At 33.7% G+C, this 18,395-nt stretch overlaps 1 protein-coding gene across 11 annotated transcripts in view; it reads left to right on the top strand.

Moving 5' to 3' along the window:
* The window catches only part of LOC118181150 (coiled-coil domain-containing protein CG32809-like), a 1,535,131-nt gene that overhangs the window by 1,247,806 nt on the left and 268,930 nt on the right, over nucleotides 1–18,395 (top strand). The window contains exon 1 of one of the 11 annotated variants that reach the window (XM_085811660.1): nucleotides 12,313–14,420. The exons of the other annotated variants lie outside the window; for them this stretch is intronic. Coding sequence (XP_085667786.1) covers nucleotides 14,043–14,420 — 378 coding nt within the window. The 5' untranslated portion in view covers nucleotides 12,313–14,042. Of the gene's footprint in view, nucleotides 1–12,312; nucleotides 14,421–18,395 lie in introns of those variants that run through there. 11 annotated transcript variants of the gene reach the window in all.

Genomic DNA, 18,395 nt, shown 5'->3' with positions numbered 1-18,395 from the left:
TTATCAATTCTGAATTCGTTTCTATTTTGGGGTCGAATCACTTTTGAAATAACAGGATGCTGCTACCAAATGTTACCGCTTGCATTATTTTTAAAGAAATAATATAGCAAGTATTTAAAAAAATTGTATGGCGACAATTAGCATTGTATTCTATTCATTGAGGATTGATTCTTAAGACCTGCTGACGTTTTTGGGATTTGACAGATTTTATGATTTTGTTGTTGAATTTTTATGTGTTATAAGTGCGAACAAAATTATGTTCAATAAATAAAACAAACGGAAATTTGGTCATCTTATTAAGAAAACTAGCCATTGATATTCTAAACCGAGAAAAACTGAAAAAGAAAGCTATGGCAGTACTTAACACACTATCTAGAATTTCTAGAGATTAGACTGCTTTTTAAAACTTTACCTTTAAGTCAATGATTTGTGAATCGGGAAAAACTACGATCGATGCGATTTTTTTCACATCAAGGCATTAGAACTTAGGGCTACTTGAGCGTGTATAATTATCATAGTCCATTATATTGGAGAAAAGAATAATAAAAAATGAGTACTGTTTAATAATTAACATGGAGCTATATAGCTTATAAACAAATTAGATTTTATTTACAAACAATTAACCAAAAGTGACTACTTACTTAAAGCTCGTTGCTATTCCACCAGTTCCGTTCCTTAACCCTTTCCGGCACGCTACATTTTAAAGTCGGAATTTTGATTAAAAAAAAGAGGCGGTCCTAATTAGGCCTAGAGGAGTACACAAGTAAAATTTTGTGAAGATAGCATTTATCGTTTTAATTCTGTGGGTGTGCCCAAAGTGGCACACTGATTGAATAGAGCTTCGAAAAGAGTGCTGAAACGAGCATTGTTGTCAATGAACTGACCGATGAGATGCGGAGAAACAAAGAATACGTACTCTCAGTTGTCCTAGGTTATCGGTAAGCCCGGTCTGGGCACACCTAGGGTTCGCCGTTTGATTTTAGGCAAGATTTCAAGGTAAAAATTTTAAACTAATATAGAATAAAAAGATTAGCATACAGCCAAAAAAAATAACATAGAAACTTTTTTTCAAACAATTCCTTTTATACCCTAAAAAAAACTGGAAGATTTCTTTGAAAAATGAGGGTTTAAAAAAACTAAACATGGCTAAAATATATTAACTGGTTTGTGTTGAGCTGCCATCTACTATTAATAAAGAAGGTTCAAAGTAACCTATAGTAGCCTGTAAATCCTTTTTCATTCAATTTTTCTGTGCGTGCAGAAGAAAATTTTTATATGTGTCCAGACCGGACACACTGTGCCGCAAAGGATTAACATGAAATTGGCGTAAGTCATCTGCGGTGTCTGCCGAAAACATCGCGGACGAAAACGTAGCCGAGAAAACAACGCAAGGCGAAAACGTCGTCATACAAAATATCGAGGGAGAAAAATAAAGCAAAGAGAAAACATCGCAGTTCTAAAACATCGTGGTACAAAATATCGTGGTCGAAAATAAAGCGGTTCAAAAGCTTTTCGCTGTTTGAAAACATCGTCGTCGAAAATGTATGTGCTGGCCACATCATATTTTTTCCCATTAGCAAAGCTGTCAAGTTTATTCGCGATTTTTGGCCTCAGTATGTCGCTAGTGTAAACAAGCCTTTGTAGGTTTCAAATAAAATACCAATTCTGGTTGTGCACTTTTACTCTAAATCTTATCAACTCTTTATATGAATGCAAAAATCTTAAATACGGAAAAGGGAATTTTCTCGAAGTTTTGATATAAGAATTATCAACGACGAAAAAATCGTCACACACGTACACACAGATAAAAATAGTAAAAATGTATTTTGGGGGCACTAATTCTTCCTTTTTTTTCTGAAAACTCAGTATCGAATTTTTTGACCGAGAACATTAAATCCCTTCCTATGTAGTATATAGGCTGACGGGAGGTAAAACGAATACTAAAGCTCCATTTGCTTATGCTGCGTGGCAGCTTGCAGGGAAACAAAAATAACGCGAGCTTTAATCCAAAACAAACATTTAAGGACATACTCCCAATGAATCCATCTTAATTTAGCGATGATCTTTGCGCCTTTGGAGCAGGTTAATGTTGATTCAGCTTGCATATACTTGCTTTCTTCCATGATGGTATCTGACACGCAAACATGACGCTTTCTTCTTCCGGTTTTCAAATTTCAAATTTAGATCAAAATTATCTTAAAGAATATCAGGTTGATAATTGCACGTAAAGATATCAGACAACTTTTAAGCAAAAAACAGTAAAACAGTAATGCTTTGATAAGATCAAGATAAATAAATTTTAAATCTTTTAATCTGTATGCCTTTCCGTTTTAAACGTAATGTTATATATATTGCAGTTATATAAAGAAATTGGATTATTTTTTGTTAATAATGATAAATATGTTACTCATACTTTTTTAATTATGCTCATGTGTTTACTCAGCATTTCTCATTATTACTCATGATACTCGTGTCTCTTTTTTTTCCTTTGATGCTGTTGTTGTTGTTATTATTGTAATTGAATCCGGGCATTAAATGAAAAAAACAACTTTTCAAAAATGAAAGAAGGAGAATACGTTTTCAAGATTTTAGTCTTATGAAAAAAATCATTGGGCCTTAGTTTTAAAACAGACTCTTTTTTGCAAAAGTGATGATGTGCTAACTAAATAAAAATTTTAAAAATCTGAATGCGAGGCATAAAATTCTGAGATATTAGAATCTGAGGAATAGATTTTTGATCAGGAAATGGTGTAAAATGTGTGACGACACCTTTACCACAGTTTTCTGCTAACACAAAGGCATTTTCTTTCTATATCTGCACAATAGCTCTTTATGATCTTTCAGCAAAAAGTTTCATCTCACATTTTTTTAGCCCTTAAAATTAAGTAGTAGATCGTTTTGTAGTTTAGAACTTACATATTTCAAAAATTGCTCTTTTGATTCTGCGAATTATCTGTTCTTAAAAAAAAGGTGTAGGACGCCTGAAACTTAATACAGCAATCGACGAATCCATCTCCCATTTAGATGTCCTGTCGCCAAAACCACTGCCCAAAATATATGAGAGGGGTCGACCGATATTGTACTCGCAAAGAGGGAGAAGCCAAACACTCAAACAGCCTTGACTTACGCTGCATATGAACCCTCATCTTAGAGTTCGGACTACTAGCCTCATTTCGTCATTCATTAACGCGACGTTCTCCGAAACGTTCCAAGTTTAAGATGTTTATTTCTAAATCAAATCCGTTGTTAGGTTATGTTTCTGAATATCCTTCCCGGTGTCATTTGGGAAAACGTTGCTAGACGTTTTTATAGCATTCAAAATTTTAAAAAATAATAGATTATTTAAAAAAGAAATGGTTTGTAGGCCGCCTGAGAAATACAGAGTAATTTAACTAAAATTGGTTTATGGTGAAGTCTCTGTGCTTTATATTTAAGGTCACTTATTTATCTAAAGATAAAGTAATATAAATGAATTTTGTTTTTTACATAATTTATGTATTATCTTAAATTGATTTATGAAGTTTGCTGCTATGTTTTAATTATTTTTTGTGTTTGTTTTTCAGGTAAGAAATATCCTGTGTTCTCGGTTTTCCATTATTTTCACTGAGTACGCAAGATGTCTATTTTGAATTAATGGCACATGTATTATATCTGCAAGACCACTTTATCTTCTCTTCTGAGATTTTAAAGATTTGAGAGTACAGTAAGTGTTGCGTTTTTTGTAGCTTTTTTTAACCTAATTATATTAAATCCAGAACAGATCCAAAATTTTTGTTTGTTTTGTTAATGCGAGACGTGTTATTTAAAAAATGCGAGAGCTATTAATTTGGTTAGCTTAGTCCAAACAGAATTCTGGATTCATTGATAATCATATGGAAAGTATGTAATTATTTATATAGAAATCTGCGTTTTCAGCGGAGGTATTATAGGAAAGTATCTGTATAATACCGCGTATATGATTTTGGAGTGACAGGAAAATGAACTGAAAGATATGTATTTTTAAAAACGATTTTGCCCTTATCAACTTCTCGCAGATTTTTACGTAAAATTAGGAAAAAAAATCGCATCTCCAAATTTTCAGAATATGCCAAACTCTCGAAGCCATTCTTCTCGTACCAATGCTTCAATCAAGCAACGCCGCCATTTTCGTATGCGTTCTTGTTTGTTGTAAAGTTCCAACGGATTTTATAAACAAATGATGATATTTTTTGCCTTAAATTTAATTTTAAAATATGGGTCTACGGAATTTGCTAGCTGTGGACGAAAATGCAGTAAAATTTCTCTGGGAGTATAGAATTTTGCTGGAGATTTTCTAAAGGGAACACCGAGGAAATGAGTTTCCTAGATAGCTGCTGTTGCCAAGGGCTACACGAAGTCGAGTCTCCGCAATTCTCTGATGTCTTTGTTGAGCGAAAACAGATCGCTGTACACTTCAGGAGAAGAATAGCGCAAGAAAAAAGTAGGATTTTAAGAAGAATTAAATGTTTTAGTTTTTACTGTAACGCGTATTCCGTACGTAAAAATTCAAATGTGTATTATGCTTTCTTTTCATTGATAATGTTTACCGATTTTCGATAAATATCGATAGTTTGAGAATCTTTCTAAAAAAAGGGCGTGAAAACTATGAACTTCCGTTCGATAAGTAACGTTTACATTTTCATCTGTAAGACATCGCCAAATTGCGCCAAGGTGGGGTCGTTAATACGTAAGTACCTGGCATACATTATCCATTAGTACCCTTGTCAATGTCCCTAGGCTATAGTTTATTTTAACTACATGGATAAGAAAGATTGCATATTGAAGCAACTGCAGAATGTCGCAGAAAAGTAACTAAGAACCGATATAAAACTAAATTATAAAAGATCTTTATGAAAAGTATTTAAGTATGTGGATCACAGAACAGTTTTTTTAACTTTTAATAGCTCCTTTTTTTTTTTTTTTTTTTTTCCATTTAAAATGGGAGGCAAACTTACTGTTGTGAGCAGAAATATATGAAGATCATATGCGCTGAAATCAAATCGCTCTATTTTATATTTATATTATTGATTTTAGTTACTGGTAATATCAAGTCAAAATGTAAACCCCAAAAAATTCAACTCCGTAATATTCTCCCAGTAAATAGATGAAGATCATCGTGTGCCTCATCTATTAAAATTTGTGTCTGGCCAGGAATTGTTTAGTCCTCATTTTGTGTCTTCCTTTCACTTCCAGAAGCCCTTTGTGTGAAAGGAAGGGGAATCATTAATCAGCGCATATTGATGATGTTCCTCTGAAGCGTTTAGAAACCCAGAAAGTCGCGCAGTTTAGTGTAAAATCAATAGCAGCTTTCTCTTCTTGGAATTCACAGCCCTGAAATTAAAATTTCAGTTAATCGTTTACAGAAGAAAAGTAGCAAAAATAAAACTATGTAAGCTTGTAAAGATCAGTTGTTAATTTTTGTTTAACAATTAAGGTTTTAGTTATTTAGCTTCATGTAATTTATGTAGCTTCAAAATGTTTAATTGTTGTAGAAGTATGTAAAATGAGAACCATAAAAAGAAGAAAGTCGTTTCAGCTAGAATTTGACTCGGTTTACTGAAGCATATAAATAGTGCGGATTAGCCAGGATATGTACAGTTGTGATATTCTTATAATCGTCGTGGAGAATTATTATGAGGAATTGATACAAATTAATATTAATATATAAATAAGAATTTCTGCCAGTTAAACATTTATTGGAATATACAGGAAGACTTGCATATTATTTTTCTATTAGTCACCTACCACTGCAATACACCTCTTCAGCGCTAAGGGCATTCTTAATTCCAGAAGAATAATGGTCTTTTGACTGCATGTTGACCTATTTTTGTACAGCTTCAGGAACTTGCTTACTAGATTTGACTTTCTTTTCTCCTAAAAATTCTTTAACCCTTTCGCCGTCCTCTCCTGTCCGCGGAAATTTCTCCCCAGCGGCCCTTTGTTTTTCGCAGTGTGTAATGTTGTTTTCTGTGTACATACATAACTTTCCGTACGTAACTTTGGTATTGGATAAATGTAAATGAATATTAAGTAAAATTGTAAGGAAATAAAGCATAATGGAAAAGTAATATTATCTCTGCTTATTTCTAACCAGCAGGATTAATTTGATAACATCTGATCCAGGCGGTGCACTCCTCCCCTTTTGTTGTTGTAATCTTTTACAGTTATTGGTGTTTTTACAGTTCTTTTCCGTGTTTCAACATCAATCATAGAGTTATTATGGACTGTACTCATCAAGCGTATATTCTTCTTGTATTTCCAATTCACAACCTCATTTTTTCTCTTTTTCTGCTGAATAGACGTTGAAGATCTCTCACCGTCTTCTATCTTATGTAAAATGACGCGAATATTTATCAAATCCGGAGGGAAATTCAATTAGAAATAGAATGTCTGATTAGTACTGCCCTCTAGGAGGCATTAGAACAAACAAAAATAAAAACTCAAACAAGTAAACATTTAAAAAGCGTTTTAAACGTTTAAAAGTTTTAAAATGTAGAAGAACGCTTGAAGCGCGTTACGGCCGCCCTGCAGAAAATTCACTTGAACGCGCTAGACGCATTATGCACGACGAAGAGGTTAAGTAGACTCAAGAGATAAAAGTGCGATGGGGCTCCAGATCGATTTTTAAGTATCAAATAAATCTGTTGTTTTGCGACCTATTTCACATAACCGACAGTGACATTACACCAAATCCATGCATTTCATCATGTTCAAGAGCAGAAGTATTCTGGACTGTTGCCGGTTTAAGCTTTAGATACCTAACAAGTGACAATTTCACAGCTGCATCCCAGATTCCCACAGAATATAAATCCGAGGGTCTCCAGCGTGCCTTCCCTTTCCACCAAATTTTCATCTTGATAATATATTATATTAAGAGCCTTATGCCATCAAAGACACTATGCCCTTACAAACAGCCGTGTCTTCTCTCGGCTTCGAACCCGGGAAGCTCAGAGAAGGTTACCGACTCCCCCTACGAACATGCCAACAGGGCTGCTGGAATTAATCTGAGACACCTTTGTTATTAAAAATTCTAGAGATGATTTGTTGCGCAAAATGTGAACATCTTGCTGTGATGGGCTGTTCACAGCTAACAAGGCTGATGATGAGATAAACTACCGCTATTATTGGCAAATTCAGACATATATGTGTTTTCCCAATATGCTTACGTCCAATTTTTACAAGAACGAAGAATAAAAATTCCTTTATATATTAATTTAAATGAAAGTTATGTGTTATTTGTAAGCGTAAATGCAAGCCTAAATGTAATGCCTGAAGTAACTTACTTGTATTTGGCACAATTCTGCCAAGAATTTCCAAAGATAAATTACGTTGGTCAGTTTGTATTGAATCAAAGTTTAATTAGAATACATGAAATATAAGAACTTTTTGATTATGCCGTACTAAAAAATGAATTCTGGATTCAGATCATTTGCTACACATCTACTGTGATGGATTATCTTCTTTTTGCTCTTAGGATTTGAAGTTTGTAGATGTTAATTTCTTTGTATTAATGTATAACCTTTTAACTTAAACTACTTTGCTTACCTTAGCTTGAAGTCTTGTTGTGTGCGGCTGAATGTAAAATCTGTGAGTTTATCCTTTAGTAATTAAATAATGTATGTATCAGTCAAAAACTGTAGTTGAGCTATTTTTAATTAAACTGAAATTTGAGTTCTAGCTAATTACTATAAGTTCGGAAACTACCACTTACTAGAAGCAGTTTTTCTGAAATTAACCAGCAACGAGGGCTCGGAAGGAAAATAATCATTGCAAAAATTCATTTCAATATAAAAATTTATCAGTTAATTTTAAAACGCAGTATTACTAAAGCGAACTTTTGTGTATACGAAATCAGACAGGATATGATAGAGCAGAAGTTAAAATAAATAATTTACAGATAAAAATGTTACAGCTCTATTGCTGAATAACTGTATGGTTTTATTTGTATAATCACGGCAAAGTACACAAGGGCTATCTCGCTAAGGGGAGTGATGCCTTCTTATAGGACTTTCTAAGGGGAGCTGGCTCATATACACGGGACTCATTACATATGGAGAAAATAGCCAGCTCGCTCGCCGGGATTGGAACTCTGGACCGAACTACCAGTACTCAGCGACTTTACTGCTCGGCCGCTGGTAGGTCGCTGGATAACTATAAATCTTAGTTTTGTTGTCTAAGCTAATCAGGTTATGTAGCTAGATTTTATGTTTGTTTGTTTGTTTGTTTAACTCTTAGGGCGTATTCGAATAAGCACGCGAAGGCTATATACCAAAGAAAAAAATGTTTTCGTAGAGGACTTCTATGTTAAAACAAGCGAGAGCTATTTGCGTAAAAGGCGACTTACATTCGTAGAGAATTTTCTGAGTTAAAAACTTCATTCGCCAGAAATCGAAGCTTGGTCGACTTACCAGTGTTCAGTTGTCTTATCCACTTTCCCACTGACAGACGGTCTAATTTAGTAATGCTTTTTAAAATTTATTTGCTCTAAGCGTTTTAATGCAGTATAATAAATTCTGTGCAATTTTATTATAATGTTGCAATTAATTTTAAAGCCTATGACTTTTAATTTATAGCTTTAATTTATGTGTACAGTTTGAATTGCTTATAGTATTTTGATTTTTTATAGTATTGCTTATGTATTATTTTTTTTTTCTGGTCTCAAAAAAGCGATAACGCTCTTGAGACTGGTTAAGGTCATTTTAGCTTGTAGTTGAACAAAAGTTTGCACAATTTATTTAAAATATAGGCTATTAAAAAGCGATATGAAATTTTATAATGAGTGTTTAAATTGTGGCTGTAACTCCTTTCGTACATAAAATATTAAAAATGTTTTATACTAACTTATACCCTAAAAATGTTAAAAAAAAAAAAAAAAAATCTGAAGGCTTTCAGATTTTACAGGGACTATTTTTTTTTTTTTTTACACGTTTCGTGTGTTACTTTTATTTATGAAATATCATGTTCTTTGCACTTAAACCATAAAATACAATTCAACAGCAATATCGCAAAGTAATTTTAAAATGAGCATATCTTTAGAATTTCTGATACACAGTCTCGCGCGCTGGAGATAATTTTTTTTTTTTTTTTTCCGTACAGTGTTGCCATTGCTTGCATTGAAATGATTGAGTTTGTTAACCAAAAATTTGTTACAAAATATGAAGTCAATAATAAAACAAATTCCAAATTAGGTCTTCCAGATGCCCATATTCGGTGGAACATTACGTTATTCAAAATTCGATGGCTTAGGTACCGTTGTTTTATCACCGTGCGAGAAATATATATACGCAGATTCTTCATTATTTTATTTCTTTAATATATATTATATATAACACAGGGCTATAATATTTGGTGGCAACAGTTTAAAAAGTAAATCAATGTTTATAGTGAATCGACGCAAAATACCAAAACAAATCTAATAGCCCTCCTGGGCTAACGCCCTTTGGGCTAATAATAATACTTGTAGTTTTGATGTCATAGCGTATCTTGATCATAAGGGATTTAAATACGATCGTGGTACTACTAATAATGGAATTTTTGAAATCAAAATTGTCAAAAAATAGAATTAAATGGAATTGAATGCAATAATCCTTATGTACATTATTTCTATATCTATTTTACTGTTCTGTTTTTCATACCATTTTCAATACCATTATTATGTGGCACCGCACGATTTTATCATTTTTTATTTTTTGAATATACAAATAACATGATTGCCTTGTTGGCTGTTTATTACATATAACAATTATAATAATAAGGCGTGCGTACGGGTTCGTAATAGATTAAATGCACACAGAAGCGATAATATCTTGATAAAATTAATTTTTGCCAAAAGAAACACTTTATAGTTTTTTAACTTTCCACAAAAGTATTCGAACAATTGTTTTCAGTAACACAGAGCATAATCAGTAATTTCACTCCAAGCTACTAAGAATGTTAAACACATCGCAATGCAAAGCGCATTTAAAAGGCGAAGCTCTCATGGCTGTCTCAATATACCAAACTCGCTCTGAATTAAAAAATACTGAAAAACTGTTACTCTCTGCCGCCTTATATAGTTTTCCCCAGCCGTCGAGAAATGCCTAGTACCTTCCATTTCTTGAAATTACTGGAGGATGTGATGACCGGATACGGTTACAGTTATATATGGAATCAATTACAGTTATTCAGTTACAATACCCATTACAATTATACAAGGATCTCGCCAAAAGGTTGCCAAGTTTGACGGACCTATTCGGCGACAAAAATTAGTTGCGAAAACCATCGCCAGATTGGCGATGTCTCGCCAATTTAGCGAGGTAGCCGTTTGCTGAAAGTTAAGTAGACTTGTCCCTGTAATTTGTTTTTTTCGGAAGAGAATCGTCTCTTTCAAGCATTTCGTGTTACATTATACAAAATAATAATAATAATAATACAGTTTTAAACATAACTTCACTAAAATTACGTACATATATCTAAAATTCGGAATAATAATAATAAGCATCTAATATCATATTTAAGTATTGTAATTGTTATTAATAATTTCTAAAACCTATTAAAACTGTATTTACTAGGCAGTTAAAGATTTCAAGTTATAAAAACATTTTTGGTTTTTCGCAAAGTAGTGCGGAAGGCGAAGTAAGGCAATGAGACACGCTCAAATAAAAATGAGAACAGACGCAAAATCAATGTGTAATAAGTTTGAGATAAAAGATATTTAAGGGGTTTTTGAAATTTGCCTTGTCTGATAAAAATCTGTCAACGTGTCTATGCTTTTGTATTTTGCTACAATTTTTTAAAAAATATTTTTCTAACAAAATGTAGGGCTATATATTTCATATGAAAATAATTAAGCGTTCTGGATATAAAAAACAATCTTTCTTCGAAAATGAAAGGATAATTTTTTTCTTAATATGTTTCATTACTATCTTTTAATTGTTAAAGCAAAATGTCCGTAGCAATTGCGTAGAGTCATTAGGTTTTTTTGATGCTGGAGATGTGAAAAATGAGCAATGCTATGGCCGGGACTTGCACGTAGACCTCTAGAATGCTTGCCGAGTGTGCTACCGGTTACACCACGAAAGTATGCTGGAAAATGGGAGAAAATAACCTTATACACAGCAACTTTTTAAAGGACAACTGGGAATTAGGGGACTCAATCGCCAAATCTTGGTGGTGACGATATATTGTCCACCACCTTTTAGTTCGGGTGCCACTGTACAGCCTTTTTTTTTATGCTGTAGACCTGAAAAATGAACAATGCCCTCGCTGCGACTTGAACCTGGATCTCTCGAATATGCGCCGAGTGTGCTATCGTTACGCCACGAAGGCATGCCGGAAGAAGGGATATTAACATGCCGTATAGCTGTAATCTCTTCCTAATTAATTCAAATTGAATGTGCACGTATTTTGTGTATTGGCGTAATTTCTCAAACACTGGGTATATGTATATCTTGGCTTTTATTTTCATCGCTCTCCTTTCTTCTAAGCTCAGAAGCTATTTCATTATTTACTATAAAAAAAAACTACAAATTTTCTAAGCTAGGAACAGAAAATGCATTTTTATTTGGGAGTTTATACAAGTGTTCCATGCCATTCTTTTCATGTGGTAAGTGAATGGGCAAGTAGATTTGAATTTTTTGGGCAATTTGCGAAAAAGAAGCGATCTCTGGAAGCGTTGAATAGAACTTTATAAATCGACGAAATTGGCATTGCCAACAAAATTCTTCACAATTTGCCGAAACCAGTTGCACAAAGGCCCGCTCTTTATGTATTTTTCACCATGAATGCAAATACGAATCTTTTCTTGAAAGTTCTCCCCAGAATGGAAATTATTCAGAAAATCCCCATCGCTTTCTCCCCATACATTTCTTTCTTCTCTCCATCGAAAGTGCGCTTGGAAAGAAGAATTTTTTCTTATTAAATCTAGAATTCAAATCGCTGGAACTAGAACGTGAAATATGCGATGTTAAGTTGTGGATATTCTTATTTTCTTCGCGCGTTACGCGTCTTCTATATACGTTCAAGAGCCTCTAAAAATAACTTACCATCTGGAAAAGAAGGACAATGGGAGGGTTCAACCACACAACTACGTTTTTAATTCGTTTATTTACGGTAGAATAACATCGCAACCTTAGAAGCTTTTACCTTTTTTTTCTTTATTCTTGCCACCTTTCCAAGGGTGAACCTCCACCCTGCGTCGACTGATCGAATTGACCCTTCCCCTGCGCAATGCGCAGGGTACCGCCCCCTATTTCTCGCCGTAACCATGACAACGCGAGCAGAAGGAGACAGGAGGATACATCCAGTGGTGTTGATCGAAATTCGGTCGTTCCTCAGTGTGCCGCGCTTCTACCGGTGACAAGCGAGTTGGTGACAAGTTTCGACCCATGCCCCACGCGTGGGGTGAAAGTTTTGTGTGGATTTGTGAGAACTCACCTCTCTAAGGATCGTCTGCAAGTGTTTGTGAATTAACTCACTCTGAAGCCATTGCTCCATTGCGTGCAATGGTGCTTCAACAGAAGTACCGCTGAAAGTTATCCACTGGGGACCCCCGGGGAATTGACTGGCACTTCCCCCAGGGGTCCAGGTGTATTAAATTCCAAATACCGGCACAGTTATTGATACACGTGACTTGGATATGTTGCTACCTCTGTTATTTTCATTCCTGACTACTTACTATCTGTGGCACCAGTTATAGTAGAATTCGAATTCCTAGCTTCTTATGAAATGCATTATCGTAAAATATTCTGAATAATTACCGCTCTAACTGTCCTTCATTAGAACTATTTGCAAAACAGTAATAGTGCTTAGATTAATATATCATTTTGGCAACAAATTTTTGACCGCAAGTATTTGGGGAAAAAATTATAAGCATTTTTCGAAGATAATTTTTATTTTTTAAATAATATGGTGAATGACATAATTACTGTAGAAATTATATATCGCTCATCAGTTCATTAATTATTCCGAAGGTATTATTACTCCTAAATAAGCTCTTATTTAATTGTTGTTATGGATAATAATAAGACTTGTACTAAATGACGAACGTGAAATTTTTTAACTTTCCAGTTAATTCACTAAATTAAACTTGATGGATACCATCAATTTTATACCAAATTAAAACAAATCAATCAATTATTAAGGCACTGTTCTTGTGCAGATAATTTTAACATACTGAGGATGTTGTCATTTTATGTGAAAGATATTGCTCTGGTAAGAAATAAAAACTGTAAAAAATTAAGTAAACGGAGGTAGGTTATTGTGGTGAACAAACTTGTTAATAACCATTTAATATAAATTAGAAAATTTATATAACTATATAGCGTTGTATGTTTGAATAAATATATACTGTAAGCAAGTTTATTTAAAAGCTTAAGGCCGATAGTAGTTTGTTGTTATTAACTGTAAATGTTTATGAAGAATTTTGTATATTAGATGTCCTTTGCAAGGCTTTTAATGATAAGGAATTTTATTGCTAATGCTGCCTCATTAGCTAAGAGTACATAGATAATATTGGTTTAATTGTTTTTAGTTTTAATGCTTATTTTAAGCATGTTAGAGCAGAAAAATAATTTTTCCTACATTTCTAATTCTTGTTTTCCTATACTGAGGGAAAAATTTGTAATTAAATAACATGCTCTTTTGTTGAAACAAATTTAAAAGCAAGAAACGGCGTTTTCTAAAAATTTCATGACCTAATAGTATTTATTCAACGTTTATTACATCATAATGAATAAGAAGTTGCCCAATAAAAGACCTACTTTTTTTTAAATTTAAAAAGTAGCGGTATTTATTCTGCTTGTCACTTAATTAAATTGAACAGCAATAGTGCTTATCGTAATTCTTCTTAAAATACTCTTTCTGCGACACTTGCAAGACATTTATTAGTCCATCAGGGTGGATATCATAACTTTAAACAGGCTTTTGTACTAATTTTCACAGTTAAAGGTACTTGATTGGCTGTCGCGTAAAGGTGTGTTTGAATTGCCAAGAAATACTTTTCATCGTAACGTTCGAGACCAAAAGTAAAATTTTAGACAAGAGACATGTTTCAAGCAGTGATGCAGTTCCGTGATCCGCAACAACCTCAACAACAGCAGCAACCTCTTCACCACAATCCTCAACAGCAGCAACAACAGCAAAATCAAAAACCACCCATGCATCCGCAGCATTTGCCTCATCCTCCTACATCCACACTTTCCAGCTCCTCGTCTTCCTCCACCGATTCCTCAGGGAGTGGCCAGCCATCGGGGGCTGCGACGACGCCCCCTAATCGTCGGTCTCGACGTCGGAAGTCTCTTCTGTATCAAGTGCTCATGTCCCCTTTGAGGAAGAAATCTGGATCCACCAATACTTTGAACACAGTTGCTTCTGGTGGTGGTGGTGGTAATGTAATTCAGCAACAGCAACACCAAGGGAATGTTGTAAGTAAATCTGTTCCATTTTAATGTGCATTTTAATTATCTTTTGTGCCTTCCTAAAAATAGCTGTATTCATTTCTAGCTTTGTTGACACGAATGCTCCCGTTCCGCCCCTTGGACCAGTAACGCCCTCCTAGATCTATCTCCTCAGTCTATGGGGGATAGCGCCGTTGTAGAGTAATTGTTATTAGAGTCAAGAGTTTTAAGTAGTTTTAAATTAGGTCATCTTTAATCCATAATTTTTTCTCGTTTAAAATGAAACGTTAAACGATCCGTCTTTGAAAAGTGATAATATATAATAATGGCTTGATCTTGCTCTTTGAAGTTTCGAAATGTCTTATTTTTCCAAAATTAAACCATCAATTTTACACGAACAGAAACTGATATTCGATTTTACTGAAATTCTATTGAATGTAACATAAAATTAATAAATTAATCATTTCTTGTTATCAGCACAACATTTTGAAATACAAGTGCATCATTCACAGACTTATAATGCTCAACTAAGAAAATCCTGAATATAATCCTGAATAGCCAGTATCTGATACTTTTATATACATTTCAAATAGCGATTTGATTTAATTTCTCATGAGTCATTAAATAAATTGGTTAAAAAGATAAGCAGCAAAATAAGCATAAGGGCAGTACTCAGAGCAAGTTCTTTTCAAGTGTCAGAAATCTCTTCCTATATATGGCGTATTCTCCAAGCCGTCAGGAATGGTATTGTGTATGTTCCATTAAAACTGTGCAATAATTAATGATCAAAAGTTTAAATCTGCTAAAAAATATATACTCAGATTTTTAGGACATTTCTAAAAAGTTGTATACTATATATAAGGACAAATTTATTACATTTATAAATTATTACCCATGTAAAACATGTGTTTTTCATATGTCTAATGATGCAAGCCGATCGTACATATTTACTTTTTATGCACTATGTGACATATTCTGTATTTTTATGTACTATTTCTTGCTTCTTACTTCCATAATTAGTTGACTCTTGCATAAAAATGTTTTTAAAGGTCACTGTTAAATGATGTGTATGCACGGCATACATATATAATGTTTTCTTATACTATGAAAATGTCCTTTTTTTTTTCTTTTAGAAACTCTTTGCTTTCATTATAACACAGATAACATTGTTTAATTTTGATCTCTCCATTCACGTTACCCATTGATCAGAACGATCGATAGGACCTGAAATTAGCTGGAGTAGCAAGGATATCCCACATTATGAGAGGGAACTAATTTTATAAGTCATATGTTTGAGTATGTGTGTGAACGAGCATCTTGTGGGACCGCGGTAAAATTATAGAAACTACTAGGATTTTCCAAGCGCGAAACATTAAAAATCAATTTGCCTTCATCGGGATTCGAATCACGGATCTTCCAGTAACTATCTAATGGATATGCTGACTACTTACACCATAAGAGCAAACACTGAGGAATATTAGTTCTTATAAATTCATTATATCAAAGATTAAGCTGCAGCAACCGTAGTGTGAGTTAGAAATTATCAAAAGTTGGTAACGAGCTGTGGAGAACTCATATAGCCATAGAACTCTCCATACGCTCAAATAGCCTTTCCATGCATTTGAACCTTGGTTTAGGTTCCAAGCCGGAAACCTGGTGTACGCATGTTCATTGAATTTACTTTTTACGTTGAAATGTAAGCCGCATTTTTTCATGTTCATAAAAGTGTTCACATTAAAAAGGTAAAGCAGTAAAATGCTTTAGAATCATAAAATGATTTTAGTTTTAAAAACGTAATTCGCTTTTTTTTTTTTTTTTTTTTTTTTTTTTTTAGTAATGGTGTTTATTTCCATTTTTAATCGAAAGTTTTATTATCGTTCCGCATGTCATGTTTTGTCAGAGTTTTCAAAGGAAGTGTATCGAATATTCTTGAGGAAGATTCTTGATGTTTCATTACTTCAGGAAGAGTCCTCGCATTTGCTGTAATAAGTCTCTCTTCAAATGGACTATGTTTTGAATATATATTGTAAAATAATACTTCAATGGATCTCAACGAAGAAACTATTACCTTATAGAGTCTCGTATTCTTGCGTATAATAAGCGAATGAGACCTAAAAGACTGCATGAAGAATTATCCTCAGATCTTAGTTACGACAAAAAGCTCAAAAGAACGGTGTAAAGAACTCATTATTCACTCAATATAATTTCACAGATGGCCCCACTTTCGCATAAACGAAGTCAATACTTGTGGCTAACTCAAAACTGATAACGATGAAATTCAAATAAAATGTAGCAAACAAGGCTCACAGGATGATTAAACGCGCAGGAAGGCTCTGACTCGTAGAAGTCGGCGTAAACAAGCTTAATGGCTAGAAGACTTAATGGACAGAAATCTAATCGATAGTAATTCAAGATAGCAGAGGGGCTTTCAAGCAGGCATAAAAACACGCTCTAAAATCACCTTCTCTTAAATGCTACTTCTTTCTACCTCTTTTGAGTACACGCGTGCCAGCTGATTAACATTCTGGAAAGAATGCTAATCAGCTGGAACGGGTGGATGATTAACATTCTAATCATAAAGTGTGGATGAAAATGAGAATAAAAGGAAAGTTAATTTAGAAATAAAAATTAACTGAATCTTCACCATCTTTTGAAAGCCAAGGTGCAAGTACAATTTTGAATAATTTGTACGCACTAAAAAATCCAGCCAACGACGTTAACATTGTTGAAAGAAAATGGGGTTTGGATTCTCCCAGATTTCATTTTTATCTGATAACACCAGATAAAACTCTTAAATGTACCAGGAGAAAGCTGCAGTGACAATAACAAAAATTGCTTTGTCATTATTTTTTGGGCAACCTGTATTTTTGATATTTATTTCAAGTAAATCTCATAAAAGAAAATTTAAAAATTAAATACTGTAGTACTTCCTTATACCGGAAGAAGTTTTGGATGAACAATGTATGCGTTGACATTTTTATAATCTTGTACGTGTATTTTTATAATCTTGTATTTTTATAACCTTGAACTGAAGTAGTTCAACAACTCTTATGGAGAAAAAGGATGGTTGTTGCTTACCCAATCAGTTTGTTAGGATCATTTTCTTTAAACTTTATTTCTTACATTCAGTATTGCTTTCACTTCCATTTTTCTTTATCGACTCTACCAAAGATTAAAATTCATCGAGAATCTGAATATAGAGAAAACATATTGGCGACTTCCGTCTGGAGGGCTGTAATACTGATTCAACTTGCTGGTTTATTGAGCTGAATTGACGTTGAGTTATTCATTAGTTGTACGTAAAAAGGCGTACTAACGCACAAGCTGTGTTCTTATTTTAATGTTTGGTTTTGTAAATAATTGAACTATTATTCTATTCTCAGGCGGCAAGCAGCGAACGTTCAGTTTATGTTATTCATTTGAGCTGTTTAACTTTGAAGCTGAAATAGTAACGAACGTTTTTAATCTTTTAGACGATTATAAATATTGCGTTTCTGCTATTGGATTCTAGTCAGAGACGGAATGAAAATACGTCTGGCAGTCCAGCAAGGGTACCCCATGTTTAGATTTAGTGTAATTAGAGTGTAGTTTTAAAGGTTATGTCATTGCTTTCGAAAGTTACTTGTTAAAGCGAATGAAGAAAGCGCACATTGGAGACTTTCTAAAGAGGAAACAGACTAGTTATTTGCAGTATGCATAAAAGCAGAGTCGCTTCAAGGGAGTCAGTTTTGCGTAATGTGGATAGAAGTATCAATATTCTGCGGCTATAAGCGACTTACTCATTGATGGGTTCAAACCATTAGGGTAAGAGGTTTAAAGGAAAAACAGTAGAACACGTCGTATCGATGGGGAAATAATAAACAAATACGTGCGAGGAAATGCTCTGCTGTAGTTTTTGTCTGATGATGATGATGGTGACTGGTAATAATGAGAACAAAAAAAAATTTCCCGGGAATATATTACTGAAAAAGAAAAATGCAATAAATTAAATAAATTAGCTAG

Source organism: Stegodyphus dumicola, chromosome 2, assembly GCF_044657685.1.
Source record: "Stegodyphus dumicola isolate Sdum_Otavi_A_Nest chromosome 2, ASM4465768v1".
In the NCBI taxonomy this organism is placed as follows: Eukaryota; Metazoa; Arthropoda; class Arachnida; order Araneae; family Eresidae; genus Stegodyphus; species Stegodyphus dumicola.
The sequence above is the reverse complement of the archived record's forward strand: the minus strand, read 5'-3'. Positions and strand labels throughout refer to the sequence as shown.